Source organism: Erythrolamprus reginae, chromosome 2 (assembly GCF_031021105.1).
Source record: "Erythrolamprus reginae isolate rEryReg1 chromosome 2, rEryReg1.hap1, whole genome shotgun sequence".
NCBI classification, from domain to species: Eukaryota; Metazoa; Chordata; class Lepidosauria; order Squamata; family Dipsadidae; genus Erythrolamprus; species Erythrolamprus reginae.
In genome coordinates, this window is record NC_091951.1 from 80,557,179 (window position 1) to 80,575,273 (window position 18,095).

The following is an 18,095-nucleotide window of genomic DNA, read 5'->3' on the forward strand; positions in this document are numbered from 1 at the left end:
TATTTAGCTTTGCTGATATCAATCAAAGCTGGCTAGTCAAGCTAGATATATCTATGTGAGATATGATAGCAAATTATTTTAATACTCACAACACAGAGGCAGATCTGGTTCATAATTCAAAGGTTTATTTCAAGGAGAGAAAAGTGTTTGCAAAGGCAGCCTCCAGATCTCCTCCCAAGTTGGATTGAATAAAAGGAGTGCAAAGCACATTCTTTAACTCATACACTTTATACTTTTTACACAATACATGCCACACCTAATAATTCTGCCTAACACCTCTTTATTCTGCTAAGCCATTTTCTATGTTATTCTATATTCTAAAGGGTCACCATGACAATTCTCTCCATAGTCATAGCTATCTTATCTTGTCTTCCAGTAGTTTTGCATACACATATATAAATAAAACTTGTTAGTACATTAACTATCTTTTATAAAAGAGTAACTCATCATTCTTTCCCTTTATCCAGGTGTGTTATTTCTTTTCAAAATAGAGTATAGACTCTTTGCAATCTCTAAAACAATGCTTTGTCTGTGAAACTCTAAGATGGTAGAAGTCTATAATTATCAATCAGTTTCCTATCACTGAGTCCAGGATTGAACCGAGTTTGATAAAATAGAACTTGAGGTTTCACAAAGCTCATAAGATGTTTCCACGGCCATTGGCATTTTAATTCGGTATTATATATTCATAGTGTAAATTCCAGAACAAATCATAAAGAGGTCAAAGAGGCAAAAATGGAAAGGCTTGGCAAAGCACGTGGCAACACACATACAAAAAAGGTAAAAGTTATTCATGCTTCTGTGTTGCTGCTTTCATCAGCAAGATATTGGGTGATATTTCACAATGTAAACTCCTCAACACTTTAGAATGAGTGAGGGCTTGAATCACAACACTCTGTCCCATTATCTTGCCAGTTTTGACATACACAATCCAGGTCTGAGATATGTCATTGTAATAGAAGAGAATATTTATGGCTCAGGATTGAGCTGTGAAGTCTTGGTGCTCTCTGATCTTGGTTGTTTTCTGCAGACCTTCATTACCCAACCAGCAGTGGGGTAGCGAAAATGGAGCTTTACCCCAGAGGACCCAATTTGCACTGCAAAACGTTGAAAGAAAATGCAAGGCATAAGCCACGCCCACAGTGTGGTAGTAAAAATTTTGGTACCCCTTCACTGCAAGCAGGTAACATCTAGTGCAGAAAACAACTAAGCTACAAAGACTCCACATCTATGATTTTAAACTGTTTATGACATAATATTAATATGGCTAACCTATCCAAAGTCCATTTAAGCTATTTATTCACTGCTTCCCCTTAAAGGGCAATATATAGTATATCTATCACTTCTCTTAAGCATGTACTTCAGGGGTGGGTTCCTACAGGTGCGGGTGGGTGCACCGCTCCCATAGTGGCACCCCAATTGCGCAATTTTGGTGTGACAACTCTGGTGCTGTCTTTACTGGTCTGTGCGTGTCGCCATCTTTTTTCCAATTTTCCTTGATTTTTCATCTCTTTGAGCATGTGCAGAAGTAAAACCATCCCTTTGCGCATGTGCGGAAGCAAAATCGTGCTAGAGGTGCGCATGCGTATGTGCTTATAGAGATGCGTGCATAGCGCATTGGTAGGAAAGTAAGAGGAACCTTGTTTAAATCTAATGTACTTGAACAATCTTTGCTGCAGAGCGCTCACCCTGGAAACCAAAAAAGGAGAAGGATTCCGCTCTTGGTAAGATTCAAGTCTGTCAACATTTTGATGTGGCCCAAGCTGAAATAATTTGTCAGAAATGGGTCATGGCTACATCCATCTTTGTTTCTGTGAAAATTATATTGCTTAATTTAGTGACCATAAACAATGGTTGGTCAGTCAATATGTAAGATTCTCAGCAAATCAGCTACAACTATTATTTAATTATTGACTTTGATGACCTGATTGCTCCATATTTGTGATCGGTGCATTAAAAATGCTAGCTTGAATTAAACTTTAATTGCAACATCTGTGACCTAATTTTTCAGAAGTGCTGTTCTTTAACACTTTATGGATTGAAATAAGAAACAGACGGTGAAATGCACCTGTGAAAGTCAAGGCATAATATTTTCTTCATAACTGCCAAAAGAATTTAGCATACAGTGACTCTGGCTACATGGCTCCAGGAAATGTTGGCAGTGCCAGAAATAGTTTATACATCTAGTTTCTTTGATACTGAGAATGTCTCGTGCCAATTTCATAGCCCAGGCAATAGGGTTTTTTAAAATGAGCGCCATGGTTTACATGCAAACCTGAGTTTATGTTGTGGTTAGCTCTGGCCCAGCTCCTGCCCCACATGAATCCCAGTGACCGGTTAGGTCCCACAGAGTTGGCCTTCTCCGGGTCCCGTCGATGAAACAATGTCATCTGGCGGGACCCAGGGGAAGAGCCTTCTCTGTGGCGGCTCCGACCCTCTGGAATTAACTCCCCCTGGAGATTAGGATTGCCCCCACCCTCCTTGCCTTTCACAAACTCCTTAAAACCCATCTCTGTCATCAGGCATGGGAAAATTGATTCCCTTGAGACGTTTCCATTTTATGTATAGTTTGTATGAGATGTATGATTGTTTTTATATTAATGGGTTTTAAATTGTTTTAATTTTGGATTTGTACTGTTTTGTTGTTGTGAGCCACTCCGAGTCTTTGGAGAGGGGCGGCATACAAATATAATAATAATAATAATAATAATAATAATAATAATAATAATAATAATAATAATAATCTACTCACATTTGCATATTTTTGAGCTGCTCAGTAGGCAGGAGCTAGGTCCCTGGTTCCCAACATGGGGTCCATGCCCTACAGGGTGGCAATTTTTAATGGGGGGCGGGGGCAATTGGAACCTTGTTTAAACCTAGTTAATGTCATTTTAGGCTTCCTCCATGTGAGTAGTTTACTTTTTGAATAATAAGAATTATATGTCATGGGGGTGGGGGGAGGCCTCAGGATTTTAGAGATGCTTAGGTGGTGCATGGCCAAAAAAAGGTTGGGAACCACTGAGCTAGGTGAAGATGGGTGCTCATTCTGTCATATGATGCTTGGGCCTCAACAATCTGAACTGTTGTCATTTCAACCAACAAGCCCAGCATCTTAACTACTGAGCCATCGCGGCACCCTTATATTGTTTGAGAGAGATGAAATCTAGCTATGTTACTTTGGGCCAGTCACTCTGTCTCAGTCTGGTCTCTTCACAGGGTTGTTAGAAAAAGAGGAAGCAAAAACATTTGTTATGTTTGCCACCTTGAGCCTGTCAGAGTTCTGCCCTAATTAAATAATGAGCCTCGAGCCAAGCTTCAAAAGAAATCCAGTTATTTATTAGGAGCTTCGTGTCAGCATGTTCCAAGTGAAGCCAAGTATGACATCATTTAATTCACACCTGGCTCTGACCCTGTTCTCACCTCTCCCCAAGGTGTGTTATCATTCATGTTCCCTAATGAAGCAATTTACTGGTTGTAGAAATCCCTCTCTCCAGCCACTGTGGAGATGCTTTTGTTTTGACTGAAGTGCAATTCCCTCGCTGTAGCTGCAAAGCTCGGTTCCTCATCCCCCTACCTATGGCAACTTGAGAGCAGGTCAGGAATGCTTCCTGACTTAACAGGAGCGAGAGGGGGGAGAGGGGTAGGGGGTAGGGGAAGAGAGAGATCTAATAAAACTCAACAGTTCAGTTATTTCAGTTACTTACTGGAATAGAAATCTCTACAAAAATGCTTCATAATTGACTAATAATGTCAGTAGTATTTTGACCTAGCTGATAAAGTCACTTGTAGCTTGAGGTCACAATTAGTGTAACTCTGCTTATAGAGAAAACTAGCTATCTCATCAAGCATTTCTTTTGTAGTGATGATTTAATATGTGCATTAAAAATCAAGTAACCATCCTATACAAAAACCCCTCAAACCAAAGTTCTCATTCAAAGCACAAATGACAGGGCTCAAATTATTGGACTTCAGTTATGTTATGCAACTTTCTGGGGAAAAAAGGGAAAAGTAGAAAAGAAGAGGGTGAACAGTGGCGAGAAAGATACTGTATTTTTCGGAGTATAAGACGCACAGGAGTATAAGACGCACCTTAGTTTTTGGGGAGGAAAATAGGGAAAAGAATATGCTTAGCAGATATTCATCTGGCTAGCATCCTTAGTCTGGTCAGCTTCAACATATTATTTTATCCCCTGGTTAGGGCTTTAAAAAACTTTATTCGGAGAGAGTAACAATGAAAGAGCATGCAAGACAGTAAGACTTGGGAACACCATTAGCACCTGGAAAGAAACATTCAGAGCAAGTAGAGCTATGGAAAAAACAATGCAAAGACTTAGGGTTTGGAAAACATTCTTCGGAGAGAGGAACAATGAAAGATCTTGCAAGCTGGTAAGAGCTGGGAACATCGTTAGCACCTGATTAAGGCTGGAAAGCAACATTTGGAGCAAGTAAAGCAATGAAAAAACCCCCCTACAAAGATAGGGTTTGGAAAACATTCTTTGCAGAGAGTAACAGTGAAAGAGCTTGCAAGTTGGTAAGAACTGGGAACATTGTTAGCACCTGGTTAGGGCTGGGGGGGTGGTAAGCTGCATTCAGACGCACCAAAATTATCAGTCTCTTTTAGGGATTAAAAAGGTGCATCTTATACTCTGAAAAATATGGTAGATTCATTTACAGTAAATCATTGGGAGACCTGAAAGAATAGCTTGATGGCTTGTAATCAATAGATTTTGAAAATATTAACACTGTCCACATTACAAAACTCACAAAACTGATCCCCTCTGGTTTAATTAAATCTTACATAATATTTCTTTATTCATTTTATTAAAGTTCTAAAAAGTAGGCAATATATTTGCCAGACTCAAATATATTTTGAGCGTTAACCTCTGGAAAGCAGCGATACCCAAAGAGAGCTTGGTATTATATGAAGAGGGCTTGCTAGATAGATTTCTCTTTCCAAGGAGATGCTAGACCAACTCTAAATTTAAGAAATGTTGCAACTATTAATATATGGGCATGGTAGACATAGTTCACTGGCTTCCACCTCACTGTTCCAGGAAAAGTTCAGTTATGTACAGTATTTCCATTGTTTGTCTGCATACATTCACCTGTCTTTGCAAGATATGGCTGCAATGCCACCGTGTGGCCAAAAATTAGCTTGCAAGCATTTCTTAGTCTATTAGATATTTAAATCTCAACAATTAAGGAAGAAAAATACAGGGTTCAGAAGTGATGTGGTGTTTGAGTCTTCTCCATTTACATACTTAGCTTAATATATTTTTTAAAAAAAATAACCTGAGATGTGGTTTTTTCCAGTAATTAGTACTCCCAATTCATGTGTTAATAATAATCTGTTTTATTATCCCAGGATGAAGCAGCTTCTCCAAATGATTATTTTCTTTGTTGGCATGTCCTGAAGATTGTCATGATTGTAGTCCTGATTTTCTCTGCCTCCTCCTTCTCCCCATTTTTCTATTTCTAGCAGTATAAAGTGTCAGGCAATCTTTTCACAGGCTTTGAATGGAAACTAGCTCTACCCTGCAATTACTTAGAGGTTGGCCAGTCTAAATTGGAAGGCAAGTCTGGGCACAGAATCCTTGAACATATGCTTTGTAGGATTTGGGTCACTGAAACGAACCCAATTTAGCTGTAGTTGAAGACTGGTACATATTTAGTTTTGTTTGTGAGATGGGATTGCAGGGAGTAGGGTTGTTATTTTTGCTAAGTTGCTGGGTTTAAAAATTTTCTTCAAGAAAATGATTCTAGAGAGCCAGCTTAATAAAATTAGTCTGCTGTTCTTATACAAAATGAAAGTGATGTACACTTAGGTTGCAACTTTAAGTGTATTTGGAAGTAAATTCATTTCAAGTAACTAGGTTTATTTTTTTGCTATATACAATAATTTGTATGTCATATAAAATACACATGATATTTATTGCATTTGGAAATCTTTAATAACATTAACATATTGGAAAGTAAATAGACTAGGGGTCAGCAACCCACAGCTCTGGAGCTGCATGCAGTTCCTTGGCCCCCCTGCTGTGGCCCCCTGTCCCAAAAGGTGCAAAAATGGGTAACAAGAATGATCAAGGAAATGGAGCACCTCTCTTATGAAACCAGGTTGCAAAGCCTTGGTCTCTTCAGCCTTGAAAGACAGCATTTAAGAGGTGACTTGATTGAAGTGTATAAAATAATGCATGGGATAGAAAAGGTGGATAGAGAAGAAATATTTTCTCTATCACACAATACTAGGACGAGGGGGCACTCCCTAAAGCTCATAGGTAAGAAAGTGAGGACAAATAAAAGGAAATATTTCTTCACCCAGAGCGTTGTTGGTTTATGGAATTCACTTCCAGAAGAGGTCATGACAGCTGTAAGCCTTGATAGCTTCAAGGCAGGATTAGACAGATTCATGGATGCCAAGTGTATTGGTGGTTATTGAAACGGATGTCCATGTGCCTCCTCTATGTTGGTTGAGGCAGGCAGGATTCCCTTGGGAACTATTTATTTGTTTGTTTGTTTGTTTGTTTGAGTTGAAAGGGACTTTGCAGGTCATCAAGTCCAACCCCATGCTGAAGCAGGAAATCCTACAGCACCCCAGCCAAATGCAGGTCCAACCTTGTCTTGAAAAAGTCCAAACTTGAGGAGTTCACAATCTCCACTGGCAGGCTGTTCCACTGGTTGATCCCTCTGACCGCCAGGAAGTTCTTCCTTATTTCTAGGTTGAATCTCTCCTTGGTCAGCTTCCAACCGTTGTTCCTTGTCTGGCCCTCTGGTGCCCTGGAAAACAGCATGACCCTGTCCTCTCTGTGGCAACCCCTCAAGTACCTGCTATCATGTCCCTCCTGGCCCTTCTTTTTTCTTGGCTATCCATGCCCAGTTCCAGCAATCTCTCTTCGTAAGTCTTGGTTTCTAGTCCCCTAATCATTTTGGTTGCTCTTTTCTGCGCCTTCTCCCAAAGCTGTGCGTGCGTTGCACCGGTAGTGGCAGTATGTAGCAACCCCTGCCTGGGGAAACTCTATTGTAGTAGATTGCAAACACAATGTCTAAAGTTCAAAAATAACTAAAGGGTTTCAAAATTAAGCAAAGTACTACGATCAGGTCTTGGCAGCTTCTTGTAAGAAACCTCTGAGAAGTCCTTGGAGGAGATTCAAAGGAATTATTTTACCAAATAAGAATGAAGTAAAAAAGAAAATAAAATGATCTGTTTAGTCTAACCGAAAATATAGTGGGAAACTCTTGTATGCAGTTGCAGTAAAAAAAGAGTATTAATGAAGAAATAAATGGTAACCGCTTTGAAGTGTTTTCCTAGTATCCTGAGATTAACTCAGACTCTGAAATCTTCATCTGCCAGGACCTGTTGGCGCTATGGTAACATTGTTGGTTTGTAATGAGCTGTAAGTAGAATTATGGTCTTGTTCCTTGTTTTCCTGAAAAAGTGGATCTTTACTTTGACAAGAAAGCCAGGGTGTTGTAATGGTTAAGTCATCAGATTAGAAACTGGTAGACTGTGAATTCTAATTCTGCATTGGATATCAAGAGAATATCGAATATGATTGAATAGAAGCAAAAAAATGAAAATAAAAAAAGGTTTTTTTACACTTTCCTGCAGGGATGTTTTAGTCTCCAGGCCTTTAATCATCCTAGTTGCTCTTCTCCGCATTTTCCCATCATATGAGATAAGATAGCCCATATTTTAATACTCACATACAGGGACAAATCTGGTTCACAAGTCAAAGGTTTATGGAAAGAGAAAAAGCGTTTGCAAAGGCAGCCTCCAAGTCTCTTCCCAAGTTGGATCAAGAACGTGGAGAGCAAAAGCACATTTTGCTCTCCAAACATTTTATACTTTCTACACAATACAGTACATGCCATGCCTAATAATCCCAGCCCACACCCCTTTATTCAATGAAGTCATTTTCTACAGTATGTTATTCTATACAGTGATCCCTCGAGTTTCGCGATCTCGTTCTTCGCGAAACGCTATATCGCGATTTTTCCACCCGATGACATCACTCTCTTCCTTCCTTTCTCATCTTTCTTTCTCTCTCTCTTTCTCTATCTTGCTTCTTCCTCTCTCACACTCTCTTCCTCCCTCTCTCATCTCTTTCTTTCCTTCTCTCTCTTTCTCTATCTCTCCCCCTCTTGCTGGCGGGCGGCGGGCGGCGGGCGGGCGGGCGGGCGCATCAGCGAGGAGCCGGGGTTTCCCCTTTGCGTGGGCGGCGGGGAAACCACGATCTTCGTCTGCTCGCTGCTGCTGCAGGCAGGCAGGCGGCGGACAAGCGGCGGGCGGACAAGCGAGGCGGCAGACAAGCGGCGGGCGGACAAGCGGCGGGGCGCGGCAGCAGCGAGGAGCCGAAGATCGGGGTTTCCCCTTTGCGTGGGCGGCAGTCTTTCATCCCTGGGTTCTTCTGCAGATCAATATATTGATCTGCATAGCGGAAGAGCTATGCAAAGAAGGGATCGCTTTAAGGAGTATTACAAGTCATTATAGGAGCACCTGGGCTGGGTGTGGTTCTTATACTGAGGGCTGGGTGTGGTTCCCTTAATGAGGGCTAAAGGTATAAAAGGGAACAATGGCCCAAGGCAAACTGTGGCTGTTTATTTGTGTTATTTTGTGGTTCCTGCTCTGAAGTTTCTGTTCCGTGCCGTTGGAGTTTTCAACCCAGCTTTTTCAGACAAGTGGGAGGTGAAAACTCTGGGACTTGCTGTTTGCTCCAAAGATTCAAAAGGACTCCTGAAACGTCTTTGCTCATTCCAGGTTGTCTTTGTTTGTTTTTTCCTGTGTTTTTGTATGCGGCTGAAGTAAGCCTTGCATTGTTTTCGGACAGTACGAACTGTTTTGAGTAACCCTTTTTTGTTTATTTAATACAAGTTTGCTGATTAGCAGAGCACGTGTGTGTTTGATTTCTTTTCCTTGGACTGTTATGCATTGCCTGAGCCAGTCAGGCAGAACACATGCATCCATCCATCCATCCACCCACCCATCCATACATACATACATACATACATACATACATACATACATACATACATATGAATGTCTTGGCATATTCGAATTTCTTCCCATGTAGGTTTCAGAGATTCCTGGCGACGTTTCGATGAGGTCCCACTCATCATCTTCAGGCTGGTGCTTTTGGCTTTGTGTTTGGGTGAACAAAACGTGATGTGAGCTGTCTTCCCTCTATAAATACTGGTGTGTGTGTGTGGAATGCTGGCTCAGCTGCTGCAAGCTGTGTTGAAACTTCCTGGTTAGTTGGTGGAGTAACAGCTCAAGTAATTGATGCAACTGATGTATGCTGATTAGTTGATGTTTGTGGATTAGCAGTGATATCCTGAGTAGTTGGAGCCTTCAGACTAGTCAGCTGTTTGTAATGTATGTCCATGGTGTAACTTCCTGAGTTTTGGTTTCGCTGTGAGTTTGTGGTCTGGTCATATGTTTATGGTGTGTGTCAGTTTGCTTTGTGTGCATGTTGGAGGGGGTGCAGCAGTTGGAGGCGCTGCTGTGGTTTGGCTTCTGGGTGGTGGTTGTATTTGGTTGGTAGGGTGGGTGTGGGTTTGGGTCTGGTGAGGGTGATTGGTGGTGGTGTCCTGTGTTGTTCTGGGTCTGGCTTCAGTTTTCGTGGCTGGGATACGTTTGTTGATAAGGGCTAGTTTCCAGATGTCTGGTGGGCAGGAGGTATCATCACGTTTATTCATATTGTGGGGGCATTTTTCTATTTCAATGGCTTCCATGATTATTCTTTTGTTGGAGTGTTCAGTCTTGGAAATTAATTTAGTTCTTTCAAAGTCAATTTCATGTCCTGTAGTTTTGAGGTGTTGGAAAAGGGAGGAAGTTTTTTCTTCTTTTCTCATAGTGTTCTTATGTTCTGCGATGTGTGCGTTTACTCTGCTATAAGTTTGTCCAATATATGAACACACTTCCTCCACTTCACTGCTAATTTGGGAGAACATTCACCCCCTCCATAATTATTTTGAATAAATGTAACAGTTGTGCATATGCCCATATATTTTATAAAAAGGATTTATGTGTGTGTGGGATATTTAAAAAAAATGAGCATCTATATCCATGGATAATGAAGTTAAGAATGAAACGTATGTATATAGATACTGTGTGCTAGGAATGGTGGTGGTGGTGGTGAGATGAGGAAGGAAATGTTACTAAAAGAGTAGAAAGTACAAGTTTGAAGGAATGATATTGTATATTGCAAATCAAAGCCTGCATCTGCCTAATTTTAACATTAAATTTTTATGGTTCCATTTTTGCTTGTATGATGTTTTAAGCCACCTAGAATCTCCTGACAGTGATATGGGTGGCATATAAATTTGATAAATAAATAAATACTGTAAATAAATTTATTAGCTTCTCTCCCCCTGGCCACTTTTCCAACCTAGAACGTTAAATGAATAAGAACTAACACAGGCAGAAAAAGAAATCCACTCTAGAACTAAGGAAACATTTCCTGACAGTGGAAACAATTATCAACACAAAAGCTTATCTCTAGAAATTATGGAGTTCCATCACTTGAGGTTTTAAAGAAAATATTAAATAAGTATTTGTCTGGAATGATACAGAGTCTCCTGCTTGAGCAGGGGATTGGATTAGAATATTAATAATAATAATAATAATAATAATAATAATAATAATAATAATTTATTGGACTTGTATGCCGCCCCTCTCCGAAGACTCGGGGCGGCTCACAACAATAATAAAACAACATAGCAGTAAAACAAATCCAATATTAAAAAACATATATAAAACCCCAGCAATTAAAACCATATAGCACATACATACCAAACATAAAATATAAAAGCCTGGGGGAAGGATGTCTTAGTTCCCCCATGCCTGGCGGTATAGGTGGGTCTTAAGTAATTTGCGAAAGACAAGGAGGGTGGGGGCTGTTCTAATCTCTGGGGGGAGTTGATTCCAGAGGGCCGGGGCCGCCACAGAGAAGGCTCTTCTCCTGGGGCCCGCCAAATGACATTGTTTGGTCGACGGGACCCGGAGAAGGCCAACTCTGTGGGACCTTATCGGCCGCTGGGATTTGTGCAGTAGAAGGCGGTTCCAGAGATATTCTGGTCCACTGCCATGTAGGGCTTTAAAGGTCATTACCAACACTTTGAATTGTTACCAGAAACTGATCGGCAGTCCTCCAAGGTCCCTTCCAACACTATTATTCTATGTTCTTATATTCATAATCTCAGCCATATTAGTTTCCCTGTTTTTCTCTAAAATAGGCTTTTTTGTGAGTAGTTGCATCAATTATTTTGAAATTGGATAACTGGAAACGATGTTGCATCATTTAATATCTGCATAAGTATTTTCAGTCTCATCCTAAGGATCTTTGTAGATGTGTGGATGTGTGGCACGGACAGAGTACAGAAAAATAAATCATCCTGATAGGGGACTGTATACTTCTTTGAGGGACTCCTCAGATTGGTTTAGAATTTTTTTCAACCTAGGTTAATAGTGTAAAACAGAATGCAGTACATTCTGGAAATGGAATTCTGTTAGTGATTTTGTCTATAATTGTGTTTTATCATTTAACTGGAAGATGGCTGAGAGGCGGAGAGGATGTTCCTTTTATTTCTGCTGTACTTGCCATATTTTTTTTCCTAATAACATAAAAATTTTATGTAATTGCCAGCTGGCTTTGGGAATTGATTAACTAACAGCAGACATTAATCTTTAAACAAATTAACAGTAACTTTGGTTTCAGATGCAATTTCTACCCTCAGTGTTCAGCAATAAGATATAATAGAACTGCATGAGTTTTGGGATTTTCCATAGTGTAAGCTGGGACTAGTATATACTCAGCAGACGACAATTAGCACATATACACATTTTTCAAAACTACACTTCAACATATAAAGCCTCATCAGGATATTGGGGGCAATATGCTTACTCTCTGTAAACCGCTTAGAGAGGGCTGTAAAGCCTTCTCCGGGTCCCGTCAACTAAACAATGTCGGTTGGCGGGCCCCAGGGGAAGAGCCTTCTCTGTGGCGGCACCGGCCCTCTGGAACCAACTCCCCCCGGAGATTAGAACTGCCCCTACTCTTCCTGCCTTCCGTAAACTCCTTAAAACCCACCTTTGCCATCAGGCATGGGGGAACTGAAACATCTCCCCCTGGGCATGCTTAATTTATGCATGGTATGTCTGGGTGTGCGTCTGTTAGCATATGGGTTTTTTTAAATATTTAAATATTTTTAAATTTGTCTGTTCACTTATGATTTGTTTCTACATGTTGTGAGCCGCCCCGAGTCTTCGGAGAGGGGCGGCATACAAATCTAAGTAATAATAATAATAATAATAATAATAATAATAATAATAATAATAATAATATAAGTCTAAATGCTAATGCTATAATCAATTCTTAAACATGAAAGTTCATTTTAAACAGTAAGTACTGTTTTAAGAAAGTAAAATAAAATTTAAAACTCCAAAGTCTAGAAACATAACTAATATGAAAATAAATCCTGTTTATAATTAATATCCAGTGTTCCAGTGTTTAATATGATTATGTGACATGCCGGCTCTTTTTGTAAACAAAGAACATTCAACCCAACACATGTATTTTGAGATGGTGATTATAGGAGCAAATGCTAGATTGAATTTAATATGGATGAAGATTGGTACCAAGAGTAAATAATTTGGTCAATCCATGAATTATAACTTGAATCCAAAATTGCAGTTCTGGATACCAAAGGTGTCTGGTGCGTATCTGACACAATATGCTGCTAAGATAAGCAAAATAAGATTCAAAGACATTTTTTTAACCTGTAAAATGGGACTTTTGTGGGGTAGAATAAAAGTGAAGATGGCAGTTGTAACTCTGTAGTTGAAAACTCTGCTTTTCTTTATGGGAAAGGTCTTCAACTGTGCAGTTACTCCCGCATCTTGCCTTTTCTGATTCCCCATTCCAACAGATGCCCATGTCTATTACAAGTTGTCACAGTTAGACAAACCAGGAGAGATGATTATAGATTTATCCATTAGCATTGTCAAGGGCACGTGCAGAATACTGCTGGAGTTCATTTTTTGAATCATCAAAGTTGGAGACTTCGAATCCAACCCAACTTCTATTAGTCTTGTGTGTAAAACTGCATTTTTGATTGCATGAAAGTGCATGTGCTAATATTATGAAATTATAATGCTACTGCTTAAGCCAATACTGTTTTTTTGTTTTCTGCTGTGTTTAAGTGAGCTTTAGTTCTTTTGTTTGAATCGCTTTTGCTTGCATTTAAACTTTATGTTGATTTTGCTTCATTTTTTTTTTCCATTTCTCACGCTGTTCAGGTTTTGGATGCCAGGAAAACAAAGGTTTGTTCACTTTTTGCAATCAGTTTTGTTTGCAAAATGTAGCCTTTCTTAATGTGTGATTTTTGATATGCTTATCTCGATAGCTGCAAAAATCCTGCTTAATAGCTTTCATTAGCAACCCCATTTAACAGTTTAACCCCTTTACTTTCATACGGCGTGATTAGCACTAATCACTTGCACAGTTGCACACTGTATGAAAATATCTAAGCTTCTCTTCCCTCTTACACCCCCAACCAAACCTGAATTCTAAGACTTTTTAGATACAGTGTTTGGTTATGGAATGCCAGTCTTTAACATTTACATTTTAACACTCTTCTTTTCACCTCCTTGTCATAAGGTTTGTGATTCACTTTGAGTAGTATGTGTAATTTGTACTGTATGTGTTTTTCATTCATCTCTTTATGGTTTCTAACTGCAGCCAAGAAGCATCTTAACAAATACTATCACTCTCATGCATAGTTCCCTCTAAGCTGAGCAGTGAGCAATCGCTCACTTAAAAATCATCATCAACTTAGAGTTTTCCAAACCTGCCCAGAAGATGAGAGGGAAAGAGTGAGAGGGAAGGAGAGAGAGAGGAAGAGAGGAAGAGAGAGAAACAGATAGAAAAAAGAGAGGAAGGAAAAGAGAAAGAAAAAGAATGGGAGTAAGGAAGAGAGAAAGAAAATCAAAATCTAGTTTGAAACTAGCTCAACTATTTAAGTGGCATTTTGATATTGATAGAGTTGCCCTATTATGAGCTCACTGTTATAGACACACAGTACAGTATTTTATTTTGAAATTCTCTGAGGCAAAACAGGGTGGGTTTTTTGTTTGTTTGTTTGTTTGTTTATTATTTCTGTGTCGCCCAGTCCCGAAGGGACTGCCACTCAGACACTATACTTTTCCGCCCCCCCCAAAATTAGAGGGAACACTGCTCTCATGTGTAGATTCTCACCAGAAATTTTACTAATGTTTGGAATGTTACTTCTTTAATCAAATCTTTACTTAGAGGTTTCTTTTTCATTGCAGCACCTTCAGCTAACAATCCAGGCACTCCAAGATGAACTTCGAACCCAGAGAGACCTTAACCATCTCCTTCAGCAAGAAAGCGGTAACCGAGGGGCTGAGCATTTTACGATTGAACTGACGGAGGAGAACTTCCGAAGACTTCAAGCTGAGCATGATAGGCAGGCAAAAGAGTTGTTTCTCTTGAGAAAAACCTTGGAAGAAATGGAGCTGAGAATAGAAACCCAGAAGCAGACGCTGAATGCCAGAGATGAATCCATCAAGAAGCTTCTAGAAATGCTGCAAAGCAAAGGGCTGCCATCCAAAGGAATGGAAGACGAAAATGAAAGAACTCGAAGGATGGCAGAAGCGGAATCTCAGGTTAATCATCTAGAAGTGATCTTAGACCAGAAAGAGAAGGAAAACATCCATCTTAGAGAGGTAAGGAAACCATGCTCATTTTGAACATAATTCAGCTGCGGTTTTTGCAGAGTCTAAAAAACAAATGGAAACAGGATGGTTGCAATCTTACTTTCTGTAATAGTTTTATAAGTGGCCTTCCTCTCCAATCCACTTCCCAAGTGGCAAGTAGAATGTAAACATTTGAAAGTGATCCCCATGCTTCGGCAATGCCATTTTAAGCTTCTGGCTAGCAGTTCTGTGGAACTTAACTGTAAACTATTATACTTTATATGAGTGATGTTTATCTTGGGGAGTGGGTGTCTCTGCATATCATAGTACACGCTTTTCCTCACACAGGGCCTACCAGTCATTCAGTAAAGTTTATGCAAAGCAGCCACCAGTATAGCTGAATTCTGGATCCTTGTCATGTTAATTGAATGTTGCATCTTACATTTATTGAAGGGAATTTTTTTGGCTCTTTTCTACTACTTGGGAAAGGTGATTTTGCATTTCTGTAAAACAGCTTTTCTATGCAAGGCTTAATACTGGTGTTTTTGTTGTATTACTGTATAAATATTGGTTTTGCTTAAGGGTCTGCTGCTGATTTTTGATAGTATAACCAAGGAGGACCTAAAGATCATCCAAAAATGGTTGGGCTGATTACAAACTGTTGATCATGGGTTAAACTTGAGCCCAACTGGATCAAGAGGTTCTAAGAAGAACATTCCCACTTTCACACATGGTTCCTCATCCAGGTAGGATATACTACATTGAAGTGGTTCAATTGCCACATTGAAGTGGTTCACTTCCACATGACCTGTCTCTGTAGAATTCTGAGGATCCAGTGGCAGGATAAGGTGGCTGACACTGAGGTCCTCTCCAGAGCAGGCCTGCCATAAATTCCCACCCTGCTGATGAAAGCCCAAACACCCTGGGCAGATCATTTGCTAGGATGCCAGACCATCACATTCCTAAACAGCTCCTCTATGATGAGCTGTCTAAAGGTAAGCGATCGCACAAGGGACAAAGGAAATGATACAAAGACATGTTGAAAGCCTTCTTCAAGTCCATTTATATTGACACCACCTGCTGGGAAACCCTGGCACAAGATTGACCAACATGGTGCTGCATGCTGATCCACCAAGGCCCCAGACTTCTGAGGCCAGAAGAACATTCATAGCACAAGAGAAGCGAGCACTCTGGCAAAGACAGGGATTCAAATGCTGCGACAATGGTGCCCACATATCTGTCCAACATGTGGCAGAACATTTTGTGCCCGTATAGCCTTACCAGCCACCTGCGGACTCCTCACGTACAGACCACAACCCATTAGTTCTGGAGACATCACCTACAAAAAGATATTTACAAAATTGAATGGGTCCAAAGACGGGCTACAAGAATGGTGGAAGGTCTTAAGCATAAAACGTATCAGGAAAGACTTAATGAACTCAATCTGTATAGTCTAGAGGACAGAAGGAAAAGAGGGAACATGATCGAAACATTTAAATATGTTAAAGGGTTAAATAAGGTTCAGGAGGGAAGTGTTTTTAATAGGAAAGTGAACACAAGAACAAGGGTACACAATCTGAAGTTAGTTGGGGGAAAGATCAAAAGCAACATGAGAAAATATTATTTGACTGAAAGAGTAGTAGATCCTTGGAACAAACTTCCAGCAGACGTGGTTGGTAAATCCACAGTAACTGAATTTAAACATGCCTGGGATAAACATATATCCATCCTAAGATAAAATACAGAAAATAGTATAAGGGCAGACTAGATGGATCATGAGGTCTTTTTCTGCCATCAGTCTTCTATGTTTCTATGTTTCTATTAGATGTCAAGGTCCTCTTCAAACATGATGGACAAACATCACCATATTGAAGCATACATACAACCCTTAACTCATGTTTGTCCAACTTTTCAGCTTGCCTGGCATGCACTGAGTGAAGAGAAATTGTCCTGGATTGCATATATAATATAATAGTTAAGGTATATAAATTACAAATTTCCTTTAAAAGTTTGTGATTTTGCGGGGCCACATTAGTCCAAGACTGCATGAGGCCCACAGACCATGGGTTCGGCCTGCCTGCCTTGACTGGCCTTGGATCCAATTTTTTTTTTGATAATTCCTATTCTAACGTGCTTAATTCTTAGAATTCTAATTTCTTAAAACTATTTTCCTAGGAAGAGTCAATGAGTTAATTCTGATTAAATCATAAAGCAATTATACAGATTAACAACACAGCATCATTCTTTGCAGCATGTTTTGCAGTAAAGTTTTTGAAGTATATTTGCTGCAAATAATAAACATTGGCACCATTTTTGTAAACATGTGGGTTTTAGGGAAATTATATAGTTGCCAGCTTTAATGGACCAAAAGCTTACTAAGAATTAATCAGATGTGACAGTGAAGAAGAGATGCCAAAAGAAGGTAACTCCTATCTACTGGAATTCTGTCTCAGCTGTTCATGATGCATATTTCATGCCAAAACAAGAGATGAAGAACCTTTTAGGCTAATATAGAAAATTTAGTTGGGCCAATACTTCTGTCAGTCTTTTTCTAGCTTTAGGGACATTTTTATTCAATTTTGTCTTTTGTAGCTTATTATTGCAGCTTGATTAGATCTGAATGCTAATGTGGGCAGCCTCCTGCCCATACCCCCTTATCTTTCTTGGAGACCTCAATCTAGCATACATTAACTGGACCCTAAGTGAATGCATGACTGAACCCACCCATACAACCCTATACAATGCTGTTACCAATCTGGGACTCAACCAACTAATAACAAACAATACTAGACTCAACAACTGTTTCGACCTCATCTTCTGCAACAGCAAAAGTGCAATTTATGGACTACAAATAAAAGAACCCTTTTCCAACAATGACCACAGCCTCAATAGACATCAGCCTCAATCTACACCATTGCAAGAATCACCTTAATAATTGGACACCCAAGTAAACTTTTAAAAAGCCAACTATGAACTCATAAATGCCAAATTCTCAACTCTTGACTGGCAAACTCTATTCTCTGGCTGTAACTTCTATAACATCTTCTTGCTCAAAGTCAAAAGAACTATCAGACTACATGCACCACTAATAACCACCATAACCAAGAAAAATAAGTTACCCATATCAATAAGGAAGCTACATTAAAAAAATCACTCCGGTAAGAAAACAAAACAGGCTATGTAGCCAACTTCAACTACAAAAATATATGCCACCCAAAAAAGACAGAATGCTACAACTATCACAGCAAACAAGAGGAATATTTTCTGCACACCAAATCCAATTGTGCCTTCTACAACTTTGTAAATAACAAACTCAAGGACTTGAGACCCATCTCACCACTAAAAGGCCCCAACAAAAAATAATGCGATTATGAAATAG

General features: G+C 39.7%; 1 protein-coding gene across 1 annotated transcript in view; it reads left to right on the forward strand.

Moving 5' to 3' along the window:
* ERC2 (ELKS/RAB6-interacting/CAST family member 2) overlaps window positions 1-18,095 on the forward strand; it is a 384,099-nt gene that overhangs the window by 70,032 nt on the left and 295,972 nt on the right. Inside the window, exon 2 of the mRNA XM_070735759.1 lies at window positions 14,330-14,746. Within this exon, the coding sequence (XP_070591860.1) occupies window positions 14,330-14,746 (417 nt within the window). The remainder of the gene's footprint in view (window positions 1-14,329; window positions 14,747-18,095) is intronic.